The sequence below is a fragment of the Bombyx mandarina genome, chromosome 18 (genome assembly GCF_030267445.1).
Source record: "Bombyx mandarina strain Sakado chromosome 18, ASM3026744v2".
NCBI lineage: Eukaryota > Metazoa > Arthropoda > Insecta > Lepidoptera > Bombycidae > Bombyx > Bombyx mandarina.
Window position 1 is genome coordinate 5179374 of NC_143224.1, and position 19350 is coordinate 5198723.

Genomic DNA, 19350 nt, shown 5'->3' on the forward strand with positions numbered 1-19350 from the left:
TATATTCTGTTTTCATTAAAATATAATATCGTTATTTGGGCGTTCCTTGTACTCGGAAATTATTTTAAAATTGAATCATTTGTTTTAATCAATTAAAAGACATTTGTGTATCATATGATAATGAGCAGTAAGGGCCTTGATATGAATTGAATCCTAAATACGATCTAGCCTCGTCATGACTTCGAATAGGGGTCGTAACAAAATTGATTTTACATGAAAAAACGGGCGCAAATATTTCTTCATAACAGAGATGTATGTAATATTGACACAAAAATGTACACAGAGAACAGAAATATCAATACGATTCACATATTATTATCAACAAATGTACTTATTAGAGTTGAGAAAAACTACACAAGTTTGGAATTTACTTGTTGAAAAAAGTTAAAATATTACTAATTAGGAATTGCATTTTTTGTTACACGCTACACAGCTATCAAATCTACAAATATTAAGAAATTAGAGAAAGAAGCAATGACTTCTACACAATTGTATGTACATACATAAATGGCCTCAGTTCTCACTATCATCACAAAAACAAAACTTATCAGATTTTCAATAAATTTTTAATTTTTTATATGACAATTGAATTTTCTGATTCCCAATTTACTTTTCAATTCAAGACCTAAAGTTCTAAATAGCGCATATTACTTTAAGTCGTATGGGTACCATCTTCCACCCTATTTCTATCGGGGTATCACAATGCTAATAATATTTTTACCTCATGTCTTACGGTGAGAGACGGCATTGTTTTTCTTGCTTATATAAGGTTCAATAGCCCCTTTATTATTATATACTATATTAATTAACCGGGTGAACTCGGACTATCGACAACAAAAAGTCAAGGAGCCAACAATAGCCCTTAGATAACATTTAATTAATAACAAGATACAATGTTTTCCGTGAAATCATCAACAAGTTTCGAGGATTTTGAGGATTCAAGATAAAGCTTAAGTAAGAACGGACAATTGAATTATTTCCTTTGTAAAATGCTTCGCAAACTTATTCATATTCGAATTACTTCTGAGAATCTTGAACTTTCCGCGAGTGAGTTTCATCTCAGATGTGCGGGTTACATTGAGGATTTGTATCTTACGAAAACTTTTCAGAGGAAATAAATTGGGATCTATAATTTATAATCACGGCTTTCATGAGAGAAGTGAAGTACTGAATTTTATGCTTTTTTCTTTTGTTTTGTATTTAATTATCTCGACTAGACTCCGTATTATAACGCCAGAGGTGAGCTGAATATTATTTATCTGTGGAATAATTTAGTTAAGCTCTGGTCATGTTTTTTTTCGCCCGAAATGAAAACACTAAAAAAAGTCGAACTCTGATAAGTTTTTATTTTCTTTTTTTTTATTGCCCTTGTAGGCAGATGAGCATACGGCCCACCTGATGGTGAGTGGTTACCGTCGCCCATGGACTTCAGCAATGCCAGGGGCAGAGCCAAGCTGCTGCCTAGCGCAAAAATTTTCGAATAAGCGAAATTATTAAGGAGAATATTTTTTTATACATATCACTTTTTAACAGTAAATACAAGAGGGTACAAATTCAAATTAACCAAAGACACATACACATAAGCTCAAAAACTCAGATAACATCCATGAGTACAATTCTGTGTAAATAGGTATAATATACAAACTGTGTTGCTCGTAAATACAAATGGTTTTTCGATATTTTTTTTATTGTTATAAAAATAGTAGATTAAGCGTGCGCACATGAAACTATGACAAGTTAATCCAGTCATATATTCAGTCTCGTCACCTGACTAAAACATAATAGATCTGTAGTAAAAAAACACGCTGAAAATTATCTTTCAATTTCGTATCTATATACATAAATCATATATTTTATGTAATAAATAAGTATTTATTTATTTGTGAATGATCTTCAGGGCTTACTAATGAAAATTTAAAATAATCACAATTTACTGTTGCAACTCTAATCAAATGTAATTACAGATTGCCATAAAAAGAAGAAAAAAAAACTTTTAGTTTATAAAGCGGGTTCAATGGCGTACATTGGACGAAACCTACATATTATTATGTATATCCAGCAGTGGAAAGCTGTGGGTCGACGATGATCACAGCCAATACCAACCAATAAGAACACATACGGAATACTACGGACGATTTCGTTCCTTGAGCATGACAACTGTACAGTATTCGAAATATCGGTAATAATATTAGAATGGCAATAATTAAATTAGTAATAATACTTACTTGCTGAAATCGATGAGGTCTCGATCGATCTCAGCTGTATTGCACCAAGCGACGGAGCCTAGGCACCCCGCGATCATGAGGGTCAGCATGAAGCACTTCCAATTACCTTCGCGGCGCAACACTCCTCCCAAACTCTGCTGTCGTGGACGCTGTGAAGAAAAACGTAATTATGATATTACGCTACGATGAATATTTTCGACCAAGACGTGAAATGACGTGTAAAATATACTGAAGAAATCTATACTAATAACTAGCTGACCCGGCAAACGTTGTGTTGCCTTAAATAAGATTTCTAGGGAAATTCTACTGTAGAAATAAAAACCTCATTTAACCACATAATACCTCATTATAAACAAAAAAATATATCCAAAAAATTAAAATAAAAAATAAATGTTTGGGGTGGACAACCCTTTTCACTTAGGGGTATGAAAAATAGATAGTAGCCGATTCTCAGACCTACTGAACATACTATTGATACACAAATAAAACCAACAAAACATGGCTGAAAAATGTATAGTATTGTATAGCTCTCAAATATATTAAGTGTATAATCTATGATGTATAGTGAGTAAGTAAGACAGGAGACCGGCTTCGTCCCCATCCCTACTACGTGATGTTTGCTGGATCAGTGGTGACACCTGGTGGGGATAGTTGATCGATTGATAGTTGATCAGTAGTCGACCGGCGAGCGCGGGAGATCAAATTCAATTTTAAAAAAATCATAATTAAAGGAACTTGAAATTATAAACTCTGAATAAGAATTTATCGTACTACAATTATAATATTTGATTGCCATCTTGCAACCTTATTGCGGATGGAAAAATAGGGGTTGATCGTATAAGAGTGAAAATTGAGAGTAATATGATTTTTTTTATTTTAAGTCATGATAAAACTAAATAAAAAACTTGCCAAAAAAATTAAAGTTTATAATTAACAAAAAAAAGGGGTTGATCATAGAGGGATGAAAAATTGAGAGTAACATCAGATTTTTTATTTTAATTCATGACAAAATAAAAATAAAAATGAAAATCTTGCCAAAAAAATTAAAGTTTATAATTAACAAATAAAAAATAGGGGTTGATCGTAGAGGGGTGAAAATTTCAGAGTAATATGATTTTTTTTATTCTACGTCATGACAAAATAAAAACAAAATTCTCGCAAAAAAATTTAAAGTTTTTAATTAGCAAATAAAAAAGAAGGGTTGATCGTAAAAGAGTGAAAATTGAGGATTGTATGTATTTTTGTATGTTGTATCATAAAAAAATAGAAATTAAAAATTTTGTCTAAAAAATAAATAAATAAATTTAGGGGTGGACTACCCCTAACATTTAGGGGGATGAAAAATAGATGTTGGCCGATTCTCATAGATACCGGATAAGCACAAAAAATTTCATCAAAATCGGTCAAGCCGTTTCGGAGGAGTATGGCAACGAAAACTGTGACACGAGAATTTTATATATTAGATAGCTGACTCGGCAGACCTCGTAGTGCCTCAATCGATAAATAAAAGACCTAAACTTTTGTATAAAATAAACTTCACACAAGCAAAAGGAGTCCGTCCGACGGGAGACACATCAAAGGAAAAACAAAATTGTTATTTTTATTTAATTCTGAACATTTTCATTCATTTATCTACCTTTTAAACCTTCTCTGGACTTCCGCAAATAATTCAAGACCAAAATTAGCCAAATCGGTCCAGCCGTTTTGGAGTTTTAGCGAGACTAACGAACAGCAATTCATTTTTATATATATAGATATAAATCTACAGTGGTTTTTACGGATGTTCTGTTATAACTACTGAACCATGCATCCGATTGACTTGAAACTTGATATCCATGTAGAAAATACATGTACTTAATGGATAGGATATTTATATGAGTGTTAGACTCCCTACACCAGTTGCGGGGGCGTTAATGATGAGAATCTTTGTGGGGGTGAGAAATAATAATGTTAATTTTAAATGCCCAACGAAGCGGACGGATTACAGCTAGTATTATTATATATCTTCAGACGCCTAGTGTCAATTTATTGCCGGAATTCATGACTATCACAACATAATCAACTTTAGACATTTTCAATAAAAGTTTTTTTGCGTTTTTTTTCCAATTCCTTTTCGTCTATTGGATACATTAAAGTTGCTGAAATCCTTGTTTAATTTAATGAAAATTTCAAAAGAGTCTTTCGTGGTACACTTATTACTCAACCTTGTCGGAAAAATATTCATACCGGCATTCAAAATGGAGTATTCAAATAATCTAAAACAGGCACGCGATCTTATCAGAATTACAAAATACCGAAAGAAAAATATGTTACAGTATAAATATTCTATGAAAATGGAAAAGAAAAAGTGGATTAATAAGGAAAATCGGTCTGCTTCAAAATAACTTCATCGAAGTGTGAAGAAAGCGTTTGGATGTGTTTGTTTGGTAGGAGTACCTTTACACGGAGGCCCGATCGAGCGACTGGTCCCTTGCTGTTTACATTGCCCTAATAATTTCACCGTGACCCGCGCTCGGTCACCAAATATTTTCCCAACTAATTAAACACTTTCCTAATTTACTATATTGCTACGGTCGGGACGACAATTTGGCGTTCCTTTTAATAGTTCAATTTAGATAATTAGAACTAATTTTATTCCAAAGCAAACTACTAAGACCCTTTTTCTCTCTTTATACTATTTGTTATTATAGATATTATAAATTATAAAAAATTATATGATTATATGGTTGAAAAAAAAAACTGAATTAAGTTCATTTTGTCTAATTTTAAGCGCTTAAATAAAGATAATCGGATTTATTCGATATTTCGCACAGTACGTGTTTTAGTAGACTCTTTAGTATGAAAAAAAATTATATTTGGAAATCTGTTCAACCGTGTCGGGTTCTATAAGGAACATACACACATCGACTAAATGTAATCTAGTAAGAGTAATTGCTAATAAGTGCGCAACATAATCATTCTCGTACGCTAAACTTTGAAACTGCACTCAGAAACGAAATATACATGTAAAGAAAAACCTTTATCATTTAAAACTCTTTAGTTTTTATAAAGGATTTTTCTACCGTGTCATTCAGTATCATGGAGGGTCTGTCATTGAGTAAAAAGAGAGTTCTGTTTAATTTATTAATATTGTTTAATTTTTTATATTAATTTTAAAAGAGATTAAGGCCTTTAAATGTTGTTTTCTTATTATATAACAGAAAACCCAATTAAGTATTTTATTGTTTGTTCATTCTGAAATACTCAATATCATTACATATATGTATACATATAAGCTTTTCGTTCAATTTGAGATTCACTGACCTATTACCCGTAACCGGATAATAAAAACTGTAAGATCTAATAATTTAGACTATTTAGCTTGTATGTAAACACTTCAATCAGCTATATATGGCGAACGATCCAGCTCCGAAGGACCCCAAAGCACGTCATTACAGATCCTCTCGATCCATTAACGGTGTTTTTAGGCACCAGAATTATATATAATTTAATTTTACATTTAATACCATCTATTGGCGATATTCAAATAATTCGACCACATAGTGTAAGAGAACAATTTTTTTAGGCGAAGTGTTAAGTTTCACAACCACAATTTTCGTAGGCGAAGTGTTAAGTTTCACAACCACAATTTTCGTAGGCGAAGTTTTAATGCTAGTAAAGTAAAGATCAACACAAACAAAAGTCGACAAATCGACGAAGAATACGAAAAAAAATCGACGAAGAATGCAGACGCCGTGACGTTGCGTCATATCACTTGACCGTTGAACCCGTGGGTTAGCTAGTTTAATTTGAGTAACGATGCGCGTCGAAGAATCTAGAGTAGAAAAACATTTCAACAGAGATCGTTTATTTATTTATTAGTATTAACGTTTTCGAGACATTTTTCCATTTGCTGATATATACGACACTATGACAAAAATACTACATAGTTTCATAGGTTTAGAAAGTAAAAAAAGATTTAAGTGAAATTATCAAACCGAAAATTTTACATTTCGAAATACTAAATTGAAAAAAAAAACATTAAAGTAGTAGTACCTCTTGAGGGATCGCAAAAAGTTGGATCGTTAAAATTTGTTTCAAATTTGTTCTGATTCAGACGAGAACGAGGCATACTGATCAGGATAAAAAAAAAACAAAATTCGAAGTGAAGCAAATTTCTGATAAAGTGAATCAGCGAAACGGGGTTGAATATTAATGTTTTGTTTATTCATAGAACTGTTATCGAAATCATGCTAGAATTTTACAATACGTTAATAAATATTATTTTAAAATTCTAATTTTAGCATTCTTATTCTAATAGGTTATATAACGTACGAAATTGCAGTTTAGACTTTTTGGCGGGAACGTGAGGAGTGAAGTTGTGTGATTTGTTTTATTTTGTTTATTTAGTGTTTCTTTAGGTTTAAATGTGTAATAACGGTGGTTTATTAACAGTTTAGTATCTGTGGAAGTGCAAAAATTTCGGAAAATAAAACAAAGCTGCTGGACGTAACTTCTCGGGATCCTCCAAAAAGTCCACTGAAAAAGTCTCAGTAAAAGACCATCAGTTTACTGAGATTATATTTCATCCCACATCATCTCATTTAATTTCATCCCAGTTGATTAATGTCTCAAATTAATCATCTTGATTTCATTTCACTCCATATTATAATTTTTCATAAAATTAAGAATATAAATTGAGGCATGACTTAAAGGTCTTAGTTACCAGGTCATAAAATCCCTTAAAAATAATAATAATTGCCGTTTAGAATAAAAACAGTTCTTAATTATTTGTATCAAATAAAATATGCATTTCTGCCAACGAAGTGCCAATTTTTCTTCTTGAAAAAGTCAGATGTCTGGGAGTCATAAACTCTTCAAAAGCATTTTATGCTCCTGCCTATCGGGTATTGAATTTATCCCTGCCAAGAAGTTATCCAAACTTTGGAAAAGTAGAAATCTGCCGGCGCAAAGTCTGGTGAGTCCGATGGATAACGCAAAACTTCCAACCCTAGCTCTCGTCTTGTAGCTTTGAGATCCAAAATTAACTTATACAAATATTTTACATTTATTAATCCACAGCAAATTTTCAACGAAACTTTGAGGATACGATGGTAATAACACCGTTTCAGTCGAAGGTCGTCTGACGTAAACTTTCTAATCGTTTTCCAGAGTTGTCAGTTGGAAACAGTACTTTTATTACTCCAGTATTTTGACTATCATGAATTCTAAACTATATAGATAATTAAATCTTAAGACTTTTGTGGAATGCATCACTTAATGAAATGTGAAAAATGATTCACCCAAGAAAAGCTTAAATTATGCAAAGAAATGCAATATTCATTCAAGTCCGTTTCACGGGGATTGAGTCATTTCGAAAGTTTATTCCAGTCGCTGGGTTGGCACATTTTGCGTTACCTTTTTATGTTTTAAATATAAATTTTAGGTATGTTATGCATTTCAAAGATAAAGGTGAAGATTTTTTTTTGTCGACTTCGAAAGGAGTATTTTTTTTATTGCCCTTGTAGGTAGACGAGTATACGGCTCACCTGATGGTGAGCTGTTACCGTCGCCCATGGACTTCAGCAATGCCAAGGAAAGAGCCAAGCCGCTGGCTACCGTTAAGTGCTCCCAACAAGCCTTGCTCCACAAGGACATGTTATAGCGCTCGGGAAACACCGTGGAGGGGAGCTCATTCCAAAGTCGGATGGTACGTGGCAAAAAACAAATCTCTGAAAACGCACTGTGAATGACTGCAGTGGCTCCAGGTAGTATGCATGAACCCTACTCCGGATAAATGGATTGAATTAAAAAAAGTCCATGTAAGAACATGCAGTTTGAAGTGAGAAACTAACACCAACGCCATTATGTGCTTTGTGCGGATGGAGGAACTACCACTATCCTGCTTATTTCTCTCATGATCCAATTATGCGTTTCCTTTACTAGTGGGACAGCCTAAGAGATTGACATTGTATTTGGAGATGAACTTATTTATTTACGAGCTAACGAACTCAAAACCCACCAAGCGTTAAGTGGTTACTGGAACACATAGGCATTTTATGATTTTATGTTTTGTCATACAAAGTCATTTCTTCGCGAAGTTATTCGCGAGCATTTATCACGTACGTAATTAATTAGAAAAAGTAGTCATAAGCAGGATAAGAGGCATTAAAGCCACAACGACTTCTGCCGTTTAGTGGCATTCACGTTGTGATGTCCATATGTACTTATTACTATTTTATACCAGACAGGCCGAAAGCTTATCTGCTCATTTACAAAAGATCGTTTCGCTGTTGCTCATAAGTAGTGCCGTGAATTGGAGAAAACAAACATAACTATAAATTAAGAAATCTGTAACTCACTTTTTTGTAGAAGACAATAGAAGTTTTTTCTTATCCGACTACGACCGGGCAACGCAAAGTCGCCAGCGCCCCAAACATGTCTTGTCGGATCCCCCGGATTCACTCTCGGTGCTTTTAGGTCTCTCAAACACCGGTCACCGTCCAAGAGTTCGACAAGCGAATTAACCCACAAACACAGCCCACTGAGTTTCTCGCCGGATCTTCTCAGTGGGTTGTAGATCCGGTGGTAGATTCTGCGAAGCACTACTTTTGCTAGCGTTTTTTTTTTATTGCTTAGATGGATGGACGAGTTCACAGCCCACCTGGTGTTAAGTGGTTACTGGAGCCCATAGACATCTACAACGTAAATGCGCCACCCACCTTGAGATAAGTTCTAAGGTCTCAGTATAGTTACAACGGCTGCCCCACCTTTCAAACCGAAACGCATTACTGCTTCACGGCTGAAATAGGCAGGGTGGTGGTACCTACCCGCGCGGACTCACAAGAGGTCCTACCACCAGTACAAAACGTAAATGCGCCACCGACCTCGAGATATAAGTTCTAAGATCTCAGTATAGTTGCAACGGCTACCCCACCCTTCGAACCGAAACGCATTACTGCTTCACGGCGGAAATAGGTGGGGTGGTGGTAGCTACCCGTGCGGACTCCCAAGAGGTCCTACCACCAGTGAAAAGCGTTAGCAAATTCTTTCAGGCTAAGCCCGTGAGCTCACCTTTCCGTCCGGGCGTAGCTGAAATACCCTCTTAAGCTACCAACGAATAGGTAGGGGGAAAAAATGATAGAAGCTTTTATAAAAGGCGACGTAAATCCGGATAAAAGTTAAAAATCAAAATACGTAATAATAAATTGGCCAAATTTTAATCTAAAACAAGAACAGGCCCCTGTCAATCACAATCGTTTGTTAATTAATTTGTATCTTCAAGTCAATCTGAGTTGCGAACTCCTGAGTAGCCTTCAAGATTGCGAAGTAGTTTTTGAAATAACTTCGTTTTAATCATTGTACTATATAAACTTAATAAAATTAAAATATGTTTTGTATTAAAGACGGATAGTGGGTATAACGCGGCATTAATCAGTGCAAGCTGTTGTAACATGTGATAAATTCATCCTAGATCGGACAGTTATATTGTTCATATTAATTATTGCATTTTCCTTCGACAGTAACGCCTAGCGCGTTGTCTTTCTTCATTCACGCTGTCGTAGCAAGGATTACCGTAATGACCAACAAAAGGACCGAACAAAAGCCTTCTGTGACATAAACTGTGCATCCGGTGACCAAGATGTATTATTGTAATACGAGCCGTGCTCCAGAAAGGAACCCATTTGTCAGGGCTTTGAACAACAATACAATAAGACAAACGAACGCTTGGTAATTTTATAGTTTAGTTAGTACATGAGAAACAGAATACTGAATCTAGTTTTTTATTTATTTATTGCTTAGATAAGCGGACGAGCTCACGGCCCACCTGGTGTTGCGTGGCTACCGGAACCCAGAGACATCTACAACGTAAATGCCGCCACCACCGAGCAGTATAATACAAAGGCTTCCCGCACCCTTCAAACCGAAACGCATTACTGCTTCACGGCAGAAATAGGCAGGGTGGTGTTACCTACCCGTGCGGACTTTTATTTTTATTTTTTTATTGCTTAGATGAGTGGACGAGCTCACAGCCCACCTGGTGTTAAGTGGTTACTGGAGCCCATAGACATCTACAACGTAAATGCGTCACCCACCTTGAGATATAAGTTCTAAGGTCTCAATTATAGTTACAACGGCTGCCCCACCCTTCAAACCGAAACGCATTACTGCTTCACGGCAGAAATAGGCAGGGTGGTGGTACCTACCCGTGCGGACTCACAAGAGGTTCTACCACCAGTAATTACGCAAATTATAATTTTGCGGGTTTAATTTTTATTACACGATGTTATTCCTTCACCGTGAAAATCAATCGTGAACATTTGTTGAGTACGTATTTCATTAGAAAAATTGGTACCCGCCTGCGGGATTCGAACACCGGTGCATCGCTCAACACGAATGCATCGGACGTCTTATCCGTTAGGCCACGACGACTTCAAAGACCAGACTGACCAGACGTCCTACCACTAGTAAAAGTTAGCGCAAAAATCGCTTTAATATAGATTCCTCTGGTCTAAGTACATGAAGATGCTTGACAAAAACACCTTTGATGCAAATAATGTTTAAGAGCACATTAAGTTAAATGACGCATTTACGCCGAAATTATATAATATTTAAACTATGAAAAAATAAAAAAAGGTACAATAATTCGAAGGAGAGATTTGTCAAAGAAATATTTATACGCATCGTTTCACATTGACGCCTACAGAATTCGGAGGTACAGGACCGATCTCATTAACCGAATTAAATGCGGTACTTCGCCCCTTTCTCACTCAACAGCCACAAAGGAGTTTCCACTACATAATTCTTGAGATAACTTTGAACCGCTTTGAATCTCCGGCTATAAATAAGTATTCGCTTTTGTGAATTATATTTTGAGAGTTGTTCTGTTAATTTAATTGTCCATACTACCATATCTCGTAATGATTGAAATTGTTTTAATTGGTCAAAAAATTTATGGTGCCTGTAGCAAAAAAATCAACGTGGTATGGACATGTGATGCGTAGAGAGAAGATGCTTGTGACTAGGAGATGTATGGAAATGGTAGTGCAAAGTAGAGGGGAAGAGGTCGACCGAAAAAGACATGGATGGAGTGTGTGAATGACGATATGAGAGAGAGAGAGAGAGAGGAAGGAATAAGAGTTGAGATGATGACCCCACCTAGTGGGATAAGGTGGAGAAAAAAAAAAAAAAAAAGAAATGAAGAATACCACTGTCAACTTTAAGACGAATTCAATTTAAATATAATTGAATTTGGAATGGCAGACATACCACCATGCATAGCTTAATCGCTTTACAACTGAACTAGGAAAATAAATATAGTATTTTAACCTTAACTTTTCGTCAATATAGAAATATACATTTTTTTATTGCCCGTGCAAGCAGACGATCATACGGCCCACCTGATGGTAAGTGGTTACCGTCGCTCATGGACGTCAGCAATGCCACGGACAGAGCCAAGCCGCTGCGTACCGCTAAAGATACGAATAAATCGATTTAATAATACAAACAGTCGGAATAATAAATTAAGTAATCGCATGCAATCAATTAGCATTAGTTTCCTTCACAAGTTGCGCCATTACGCAAATAGATCACACTCTCTGAAGACATTCAAAAGCAAATTGAGCTCTATTAACATTCGTTCTGTGTCTATATATGTATGTAAGAAGGTATTAGTAACACATCGCCCACGAGGTCATGCAATGCTTTATGCCATAATATTAATCAATCATGTCTAACAAAACCGTGTTCTTGAAATTTTCTTTTTAAAACGCGTTTCATTAAATATATATTATTTAATTGTTCGTAGTAGTTTTAAATTTAATTAATTGTATTAATACAATAAGTGTTGATTTGGCATTTAGGAAAATATCAACATGTAAATTGTATTATTATTATTATTTATATTTTATTTCAGTTTTTTTTTAAAACCATAACATTTTGTTAGTAAGAATTACTTATAATCTATGTTAGTAATTTAAAAATCTAACACGTAACTATCAGATATACAATGACATTATAATATGTATATCATTACATTTTATTTTTTCTTGCAAGTGCCTGCTGCTAAGGCTATTAATCAGCAGTCCCTCGATCTTGCTCGATATGATGTTCAGTATGCTTAGTGTGAGTTATCTAACGTTCTCGATAACGTAAAAGTGAAGCTAAATTTGTATGGAGATGGAACCTTTGCCAACGTATGCCGCTAGGGGCGCTGTTCCAACTTCAAACAAATTTGAGCTAACTTTTACGCTATCGAGATAGATAAACTCACCCTAAACATATAGAAGACTGTTGCCATTGTCACGCACTCGACGCAATAACGATGCACTTCTCTTTCGCATTATTGCAAAGAAGTCATCGTTGTGAGGTTTTGTATGTGTATAATTTTTTAGGCGTATGTTATTGCAATTTCGATAAAAATTTTGCCAAAAAAAAATCGGTTTCGTGACCCAGGGTTGAGAATGTCGAAATTTGTGTTAAACGCGTTTAAAATTCATGTCACGTATTTTGGAGAGGCGCTCTTCTCATGTCTGCCCTCGTCTGTGTGTTTAATCAGCTCAGATCTTGTACAAATACATCCGTGTAAAGTTTCTGTAATATTAATCGTATTATTGTGATGTGACTTTCTCAATTTTAGAATTAGGTATACACACTAATCTTAACCGGTTTTGCAAATATATAATAATCATAATTTAATTATTTCTCTCTAAAAGTTATAGTACAAATACAAATAGATATTAACCTTATAATTGATTTTGTAAGCCTCTGAAAGATCTGAAGTCTGTACTAGGTTCAAAGACCTGTATTACTGATCTCCAGGCTTCCTCCTTCTTAAGATAAATTAGGTTAGGTTAAGTTGTGAACAAATGCTGTGGACTAGTGTTGAGAGATCATTAGGTGTTATCATTTAAGAAAGTCATTTTGCCTGTGTCTGTGTGCGCGTGTGTGGGTGATTGTGTGTGTTTGTGTGAGCGTGTGCGCGCATGCATGTTGTATTGTGTATGTGTGAGTATCTGCATCTATGTGTGTTCTTTATTACTCTTACATAGGTATGAGTAATTAATTGATATGAAATGTAGATACTTTTTAAATTCTGTACCTAACATAGTTTTTTATGTAATATTTCTAGTCCAAAAAAATGCGTGTCAATACGAAAATCGGAATAACTGTTCCTGGAACTGGAATAACAATTCAAATTTCGATCTCAAAGTGAGTGGTGACATCCACTTTTGTGATCGCTATTAATTCCGAAAACCATTTAACACCAGGTCGTATATTTAATACAATATCTACTACAATTATACATCAACGGTCCATAAAATATATACATTAATTTTAGTTACTTGTGATTGAAAAGGCTGAGCAAATAATATTCAAATTCTACGACTCGCAAAACCGAACCTTACATACGATGCAAATTTATTTGTCACTAGCTGACCCGGCAGACTTCGTAGTGCCTCAAACGATAAATAAAAGACCTATATAAGCTTTTGTATAAAATAAACTTAACGTCCGACGGGGGACACATCAAAAGAAAAACAAAATTGTTATTTTCATTTAATTACGAGAATTCGCATATTTATCTACCTTTTAAACCTTCTCTGGACTTCCACACATAATTCAAGACCAAAATTAGCCAAATCGGTCCAGCCGTTCTCGAGTTTTAGCGAGACTAACGAACAAGAAGATTATAGAGATTATTTTAATGATACACTGTGAACTATGTAAAACTTCGCCCGAGACTAAGATGTGATCAAATTACGGAGCAATCTTCGAGTACCCGTGGAGATCCGGGCATAAACTAACTTTAATTAGCTGTCCGATGGCGGTCCGAACCCGGTGCGTTGACTGTCGTTACCTAAAAGTAATTCCGCGCGAATTAAATCTGTTTGGTTCGTATTACGTATTAACAAATAATATATTTGACTTCATAACTTATTCACTTAGACCATTATAATATTAGACAATACCTTCCAAACGAATTGAAGTTGTCGTGGCCTAAAGGATAAAACGTCCGAGCTCACGGCCCACCTGGAGTTAAGCGGTTACCGGAGCCTATAGACATCTACAACGTAAATGCCGCCACCTACCTTGTGATATAAGTTTTAAGGTGTCAGTATAGTTACAACGCCTACCCCACCCTTCAAAGCAAAACGCATTACTGCTTCATGGCAGAAATAGGCAGGGTGGTGGTACCTACCCGTGCGGACTCACAAGAGGTCCTACCACCAGTAAACTTAAAATATAACTTAAACTATATGATTTAAGTCATGTAATTATCGTCTAATCACTTACGAAATCCTGAGATTACTAATTTTAACGACTCGTCCAGTTTTAGGAGCCCTCTGATTGAGAGCTAATGATGATTGGCAGGATTAACTAATGGCTACGGAAGTGCTCTTGACAGACCGACCGTTGTTCTTATGTTCAATGAAACTTGTTTGGAAATGCTTTATGTAAGTGCATTGTCGTGTTAAATTCTACAATATAAAACCCATTTACTGTACAATACACTCGTTTCTCTCACAATAATAAAAGCATTGAGTTAAAAATCACGATCAAAATCCAGCTGTTTCATGCGCGGCTCTTGGGATGACGCTCTCGAGAAAGCTTGATTCAACACTTATTCGTTTTTAGTTTTAAAAAAAAACTTACCAACGTATATCTATGTGACGTCTTTGTTGACGAGTTATCGCAAATGGCAGCCTGTTAACGTTTTAACAACGTTCATGTAAAATGCCAGTACAGACGGGTATTGTGCCTTAAGCGTAGATGTTCGACGAGAGAAACTAATCCATAGACACTTAGATACACCGAGCCGCGTTTATACTAGGACGCCTCTATCCTATTGCGACGAAGGGTTCGGCGAGTAAATTTACCCACAGACACAGCTCACTGAGTTTTTCGCCGGTTGTTCTCAGTGGGTCGCGATTCTGATTTCGGTTTTAGATTCTAAGCACTACTCTTGCTAGGGCTAGTGTTGGTGAGTTCTCTAAAATTAAGCCCGTGAGCTTAAATATAATAGCTAGGATAGCCTTTTAGATTGGCAGCGAATAGGTTTAGTTAAAAAAATCAGACGCATAACGCTCGTCTGTTTTGCAATTGCAATCAAATTTAGAAGTAGAGGTTTTGGTGGTTGACTATGTTTATTAGATCTGATAGATCAATGCGCTGGGAACTCAGTCAGCCTACGTATAAGGCAAAATATAAAGTATGTATATGAGACTAGTCACGAGATTGTTTTGTCATTATACCTACTATTATTTTCAATGTTTCGAATACTTTTTATTTCTTTTCTAAACAGTAAAAGTCAAATTGTTTTAATTACGAACCTAAGAATATACTGAACATACTAATATTATTAGTATAATACGTAAAATGTTATAATATTAATTTCACTGATAAGTTTTCGCGTATCACCGACATAATATGTATTAATTTGTCAACTGTGTTAGTATCAACCGTAACTCAAGTGGAAAGCGGTTTGAGGATCCCAAACTTTATTTACCTACATCGGAACCGAATCATACAATAATCATGACTTAATTAAAATCTAATTGGTCTTACTTGGTCACTGTGGCGTGATCGTCCGATCTGACAGAAACTTCCACAGACGGGACCTGTAGTTCCGTACACTGTAGTATTGAATATCCTATACAACTAAAAACATTCTATAAATTAGTTATCGATAACTTGGATATTTCAGAATCTTATTCTACGTTATAGTTGATTTCGCGAGAAAAATATGGCGGGAAAACATAATAGCACGGCGCCAAAACCGATGTTAAAATTCTTGAATGTCAGTGTACTATCTGTGGTCAAATCACAGATAAATAATGGCAAGAGGTTAAGTGTATAATGCATGAATATTAGTTTTAATAATAAATAAAAACTTTTGCAAGTTGAACTGAATTGTGTGATTGATGTTTTGTTCTAAGATTGGCATAGTTATTTTCCGGATTTGCTTGTAAGTTCTTCAAGATTACCAATGTGTACAAGACAGCGCGGCAAATCATCTATTTGTTTAAAAAAACGTCTAAAGCACTGGTTTATTTATCAATCGTGAAACTCAGGAATAACTAAATCCGGCATTGATAATTTTTTTTATATTCGTTGATTGAAAAATTGAAAAAATATTTAAAGTAATAGGTTACAGAAAATCAAGTATTAATAAAAAATAGTCTTTAATAACTAAAATTTTAATCAAATATGTGTAATCATTGTTTGTTACCTCTGATTGGTTTTACTGAATCATATATGTATATAATGAAGCCTATATTTTTATTTACTTGTAGACAATTCAAATGTCAGTTTTTTTTATAATTTTTATAAAATTCATTTCCTCAGTGGCCATGATTAAAACACTCTTAGAAGTTATAGATTTGTTTTTGTTTGTCAGTGCGCTGTTTCATAATCCGAACATATTTTCAAAGATATTGTAGGTACTTAGTTCGTGAAAAATCATAAATTACATAGGTATTTATAATTGAACGGGCTGCATTGATGAAAGCAGTACTATGTCACAGATTAAAATTTTAGAGGCAACGGCTCCACTTTCTTTATGCCGCTGATGATGTCATCCTTGAAAAGCGCGGCTTTTGCAAATGCTTAAGAAGAGCTTAAATAACTTTATTAAATTAGTCTATATTTAAAAAAAGTTTTATTAAAATCACACCCTTTTTTAATCAATGCCCATTAAACGGTAATTTGCACTATATTACAATATAGACGAATAGTATTATACCTTAGAGGCACGTTAATCACATAATGTTTGAAACAACGAAATTTTTCCTAAATAAAAACGCGAGATTAAGCCGTAAAAATACTTTTTATTATGTATACGATTATCAGAAACCGAAGAAAGTACTACAGCCTTAACTAGTTAAAAATATATGACGTAAAAACTAGCTAACTAGCTAGCTAGTACTCAAACACGATAGCAAAACAGACGAAACTGAGTTATCAAACAGTTGGTTGTTCGAATCGTTGTAATTTCATTTCGTTGCGCCAAGAGGGTCGAGTAATAGGGTCGTATGTTGTCGTGCGCTGACGAAACTAATTTTCTCGTGACGCACCGGGAAAAGGTGTCGTTGCGATGTAAAGGTTTTTAGTCAGAGCAATTCCCTTTAAGGTTTCCTTTTTTTTGTTTTTTTTATTGACAGATGGGTGGACGAGCTCACAGCCCACCTGGTGTTAAGTGGTTACTGGAGCCCATAGACATCCACAACGTAAATGCGCCACCCACCTTGAGATATAAGTTCTAAGGTCTCAGTATAGTTACAACGGCTGCCCCACCCTTCAAACCGAAACGCATTACTGCTTCACGGCAGAAATAGGCAGGGCGGTGGTACCTACCCGCGCGGACTCACAACAGGTCCTACCACCAGTAAAAAAAAGGGGCAGCTATTTCAATAAGCGACCTTTTTGCTGGCAATGGACGGCTCAACTATAGTTTTAATTGATTATTCGACAGCCCAACTTGAATTTCGTCACCCATTCTGAAACATGAAATTGAAGTCTGATATTGGGGCAACTGTTGTTCTTACAAACAAGAATGAACGATCTCTTTACAGAAATGTGTATGACAATCTTACGGGCTCTTACAGATATCATATTATAGAAAAGATGTTGTTTATTAAGCGTGTGATCGTTTTTATTCCCCTACCTTAACTGGTAACCTTGGAGGGTTTTGCCAGCGTAACCGAGCGGGTAGGTGAGCTCACGGGACTCAAACCGGAGGACGTTGCTAACACTAGCCCTAGCAAGGGCAGTGCTTCGCAGGGTGCAATCGTGAGAACAATCCAAAGTACCAAAGTACCTGTCTCAGGATAGAAAAAATGACATGACTCTTATCAGAATAATATCTGACAGCGTCGACCTCGGTCACGAATGGCTCGCCTTTGTTTGGTTATCCGGATCAGTGTCAAGTAGAATCCGGTTACCTCAATACATTACATTACAACGAGCAACACTTCGAGTCCAAGGGAGTAGCGTCTTTCAACAAAATGAACGTAAGTAGGCATTTTCATTTTATGAAGACACCGCTGCTAGCTTCGTATTTTAAAATTTGTTAATAACCTACGATCGGATAATGAACAAAAGCTCATGAATAATCACGGTATCATTGATTTACTTAGTACGTTGGGCATTATTGTTTCTCCCTCTGGCCTATCATATTTAAATATAATGTATAATATAATAAATATATATTTTAGTAAAATGAGGACTACAGAGCAATTTTAATTCTTTCATTTAAAATAGTCAAACATCATACTTAAGGTTATTAAATATTTAATCGGGTAAGTCGATCTTAAAATTAAATGTGGTGTTATATGGAAAACTACTCAGAGTTAGTAATCAATGATTGAACCGTTCTAGTTCTTAAAGGTTGAAAATAAAACGTAACTAATATAGGTCACCAGGTCCCTATTGAGGTGCAGTAATAAACGCGAATAAGTTTACTTTGTGTGTGTTCTTCGGTAAATTCCGGGCTACCAACGTAACGAAACTTTTGAATACATTCATTTCTTTATGTTTCCACAGCAATAGAATTGATTTAAATATAAATACTGATTGAATTAACTGCAAAACTTCTTGATACTTGAGGTAGCAAAATTAATTTAATTTTTTTTTTAATACTGGTGGTAGGACCTCTTGTGAGTCCGCACGGGTAGGTACCACCACCCCGCTTATTTCTGCCGTGAAGCAATAATGCGTTTCGGGTTAAAGGGCGGGGCAGCCGTTGTAACTATACTGAGACCTTAGAACTCATATCTCAAGGTGGATGGCGGCATTTACGTTGTAGATATCTATGGGCTCCAGTAACCACCAAGTGGGCTGTGAGCTCGTCCACCCATCTAAGCAATAAAAATAAAATAAAAAACATAGCATTACCTAATGACTCATAGCGTAACTGAATATAACGTGGCATTTGTTCGATTGAAACTTTTAAGTTCCTAAAATCACCCAGAATTTTCTTGTTTATAATACAATATTTTGTATTGTAATATACTTTGCTATTGTAAGATAAGAAGGTAGAAAAAGGTTTCATGTCAAAATATAAAATATAAGAAGTAACTGTGGAGTGGAAGAACAAGTCTTAATTTTATTTTGAAAGCCAGAACTGAACGCCGGCGGATGTGGG

The 19350-nt window shown here is 35.3% G+C and overlaps 1 protein-coding gene across 2 annotated transcripts in view; it reads right to left on the bottom strand.

Annotated features, from left to right (window-relative positions):
• The window catches only part of LOC114246359 (transmembrane protein 151B), a 65306-nt gene that overhangs the window by 21413 nt on the left and 24543 nt on the right, over positions 1-19350 (bottom strand). For both annotated transcript variants that reach the window (XM_028178841.2, XM_089734561.1), the window contains exon 2: positions 2226-2374. In XM_028178841.2, coding sequence (XP_028034642.2) covers positions 2226-2374 — 149 coding nt within the window. The remainder of the gene's footprint in view (positions 1-2225; positions 2375-19350) is intronic.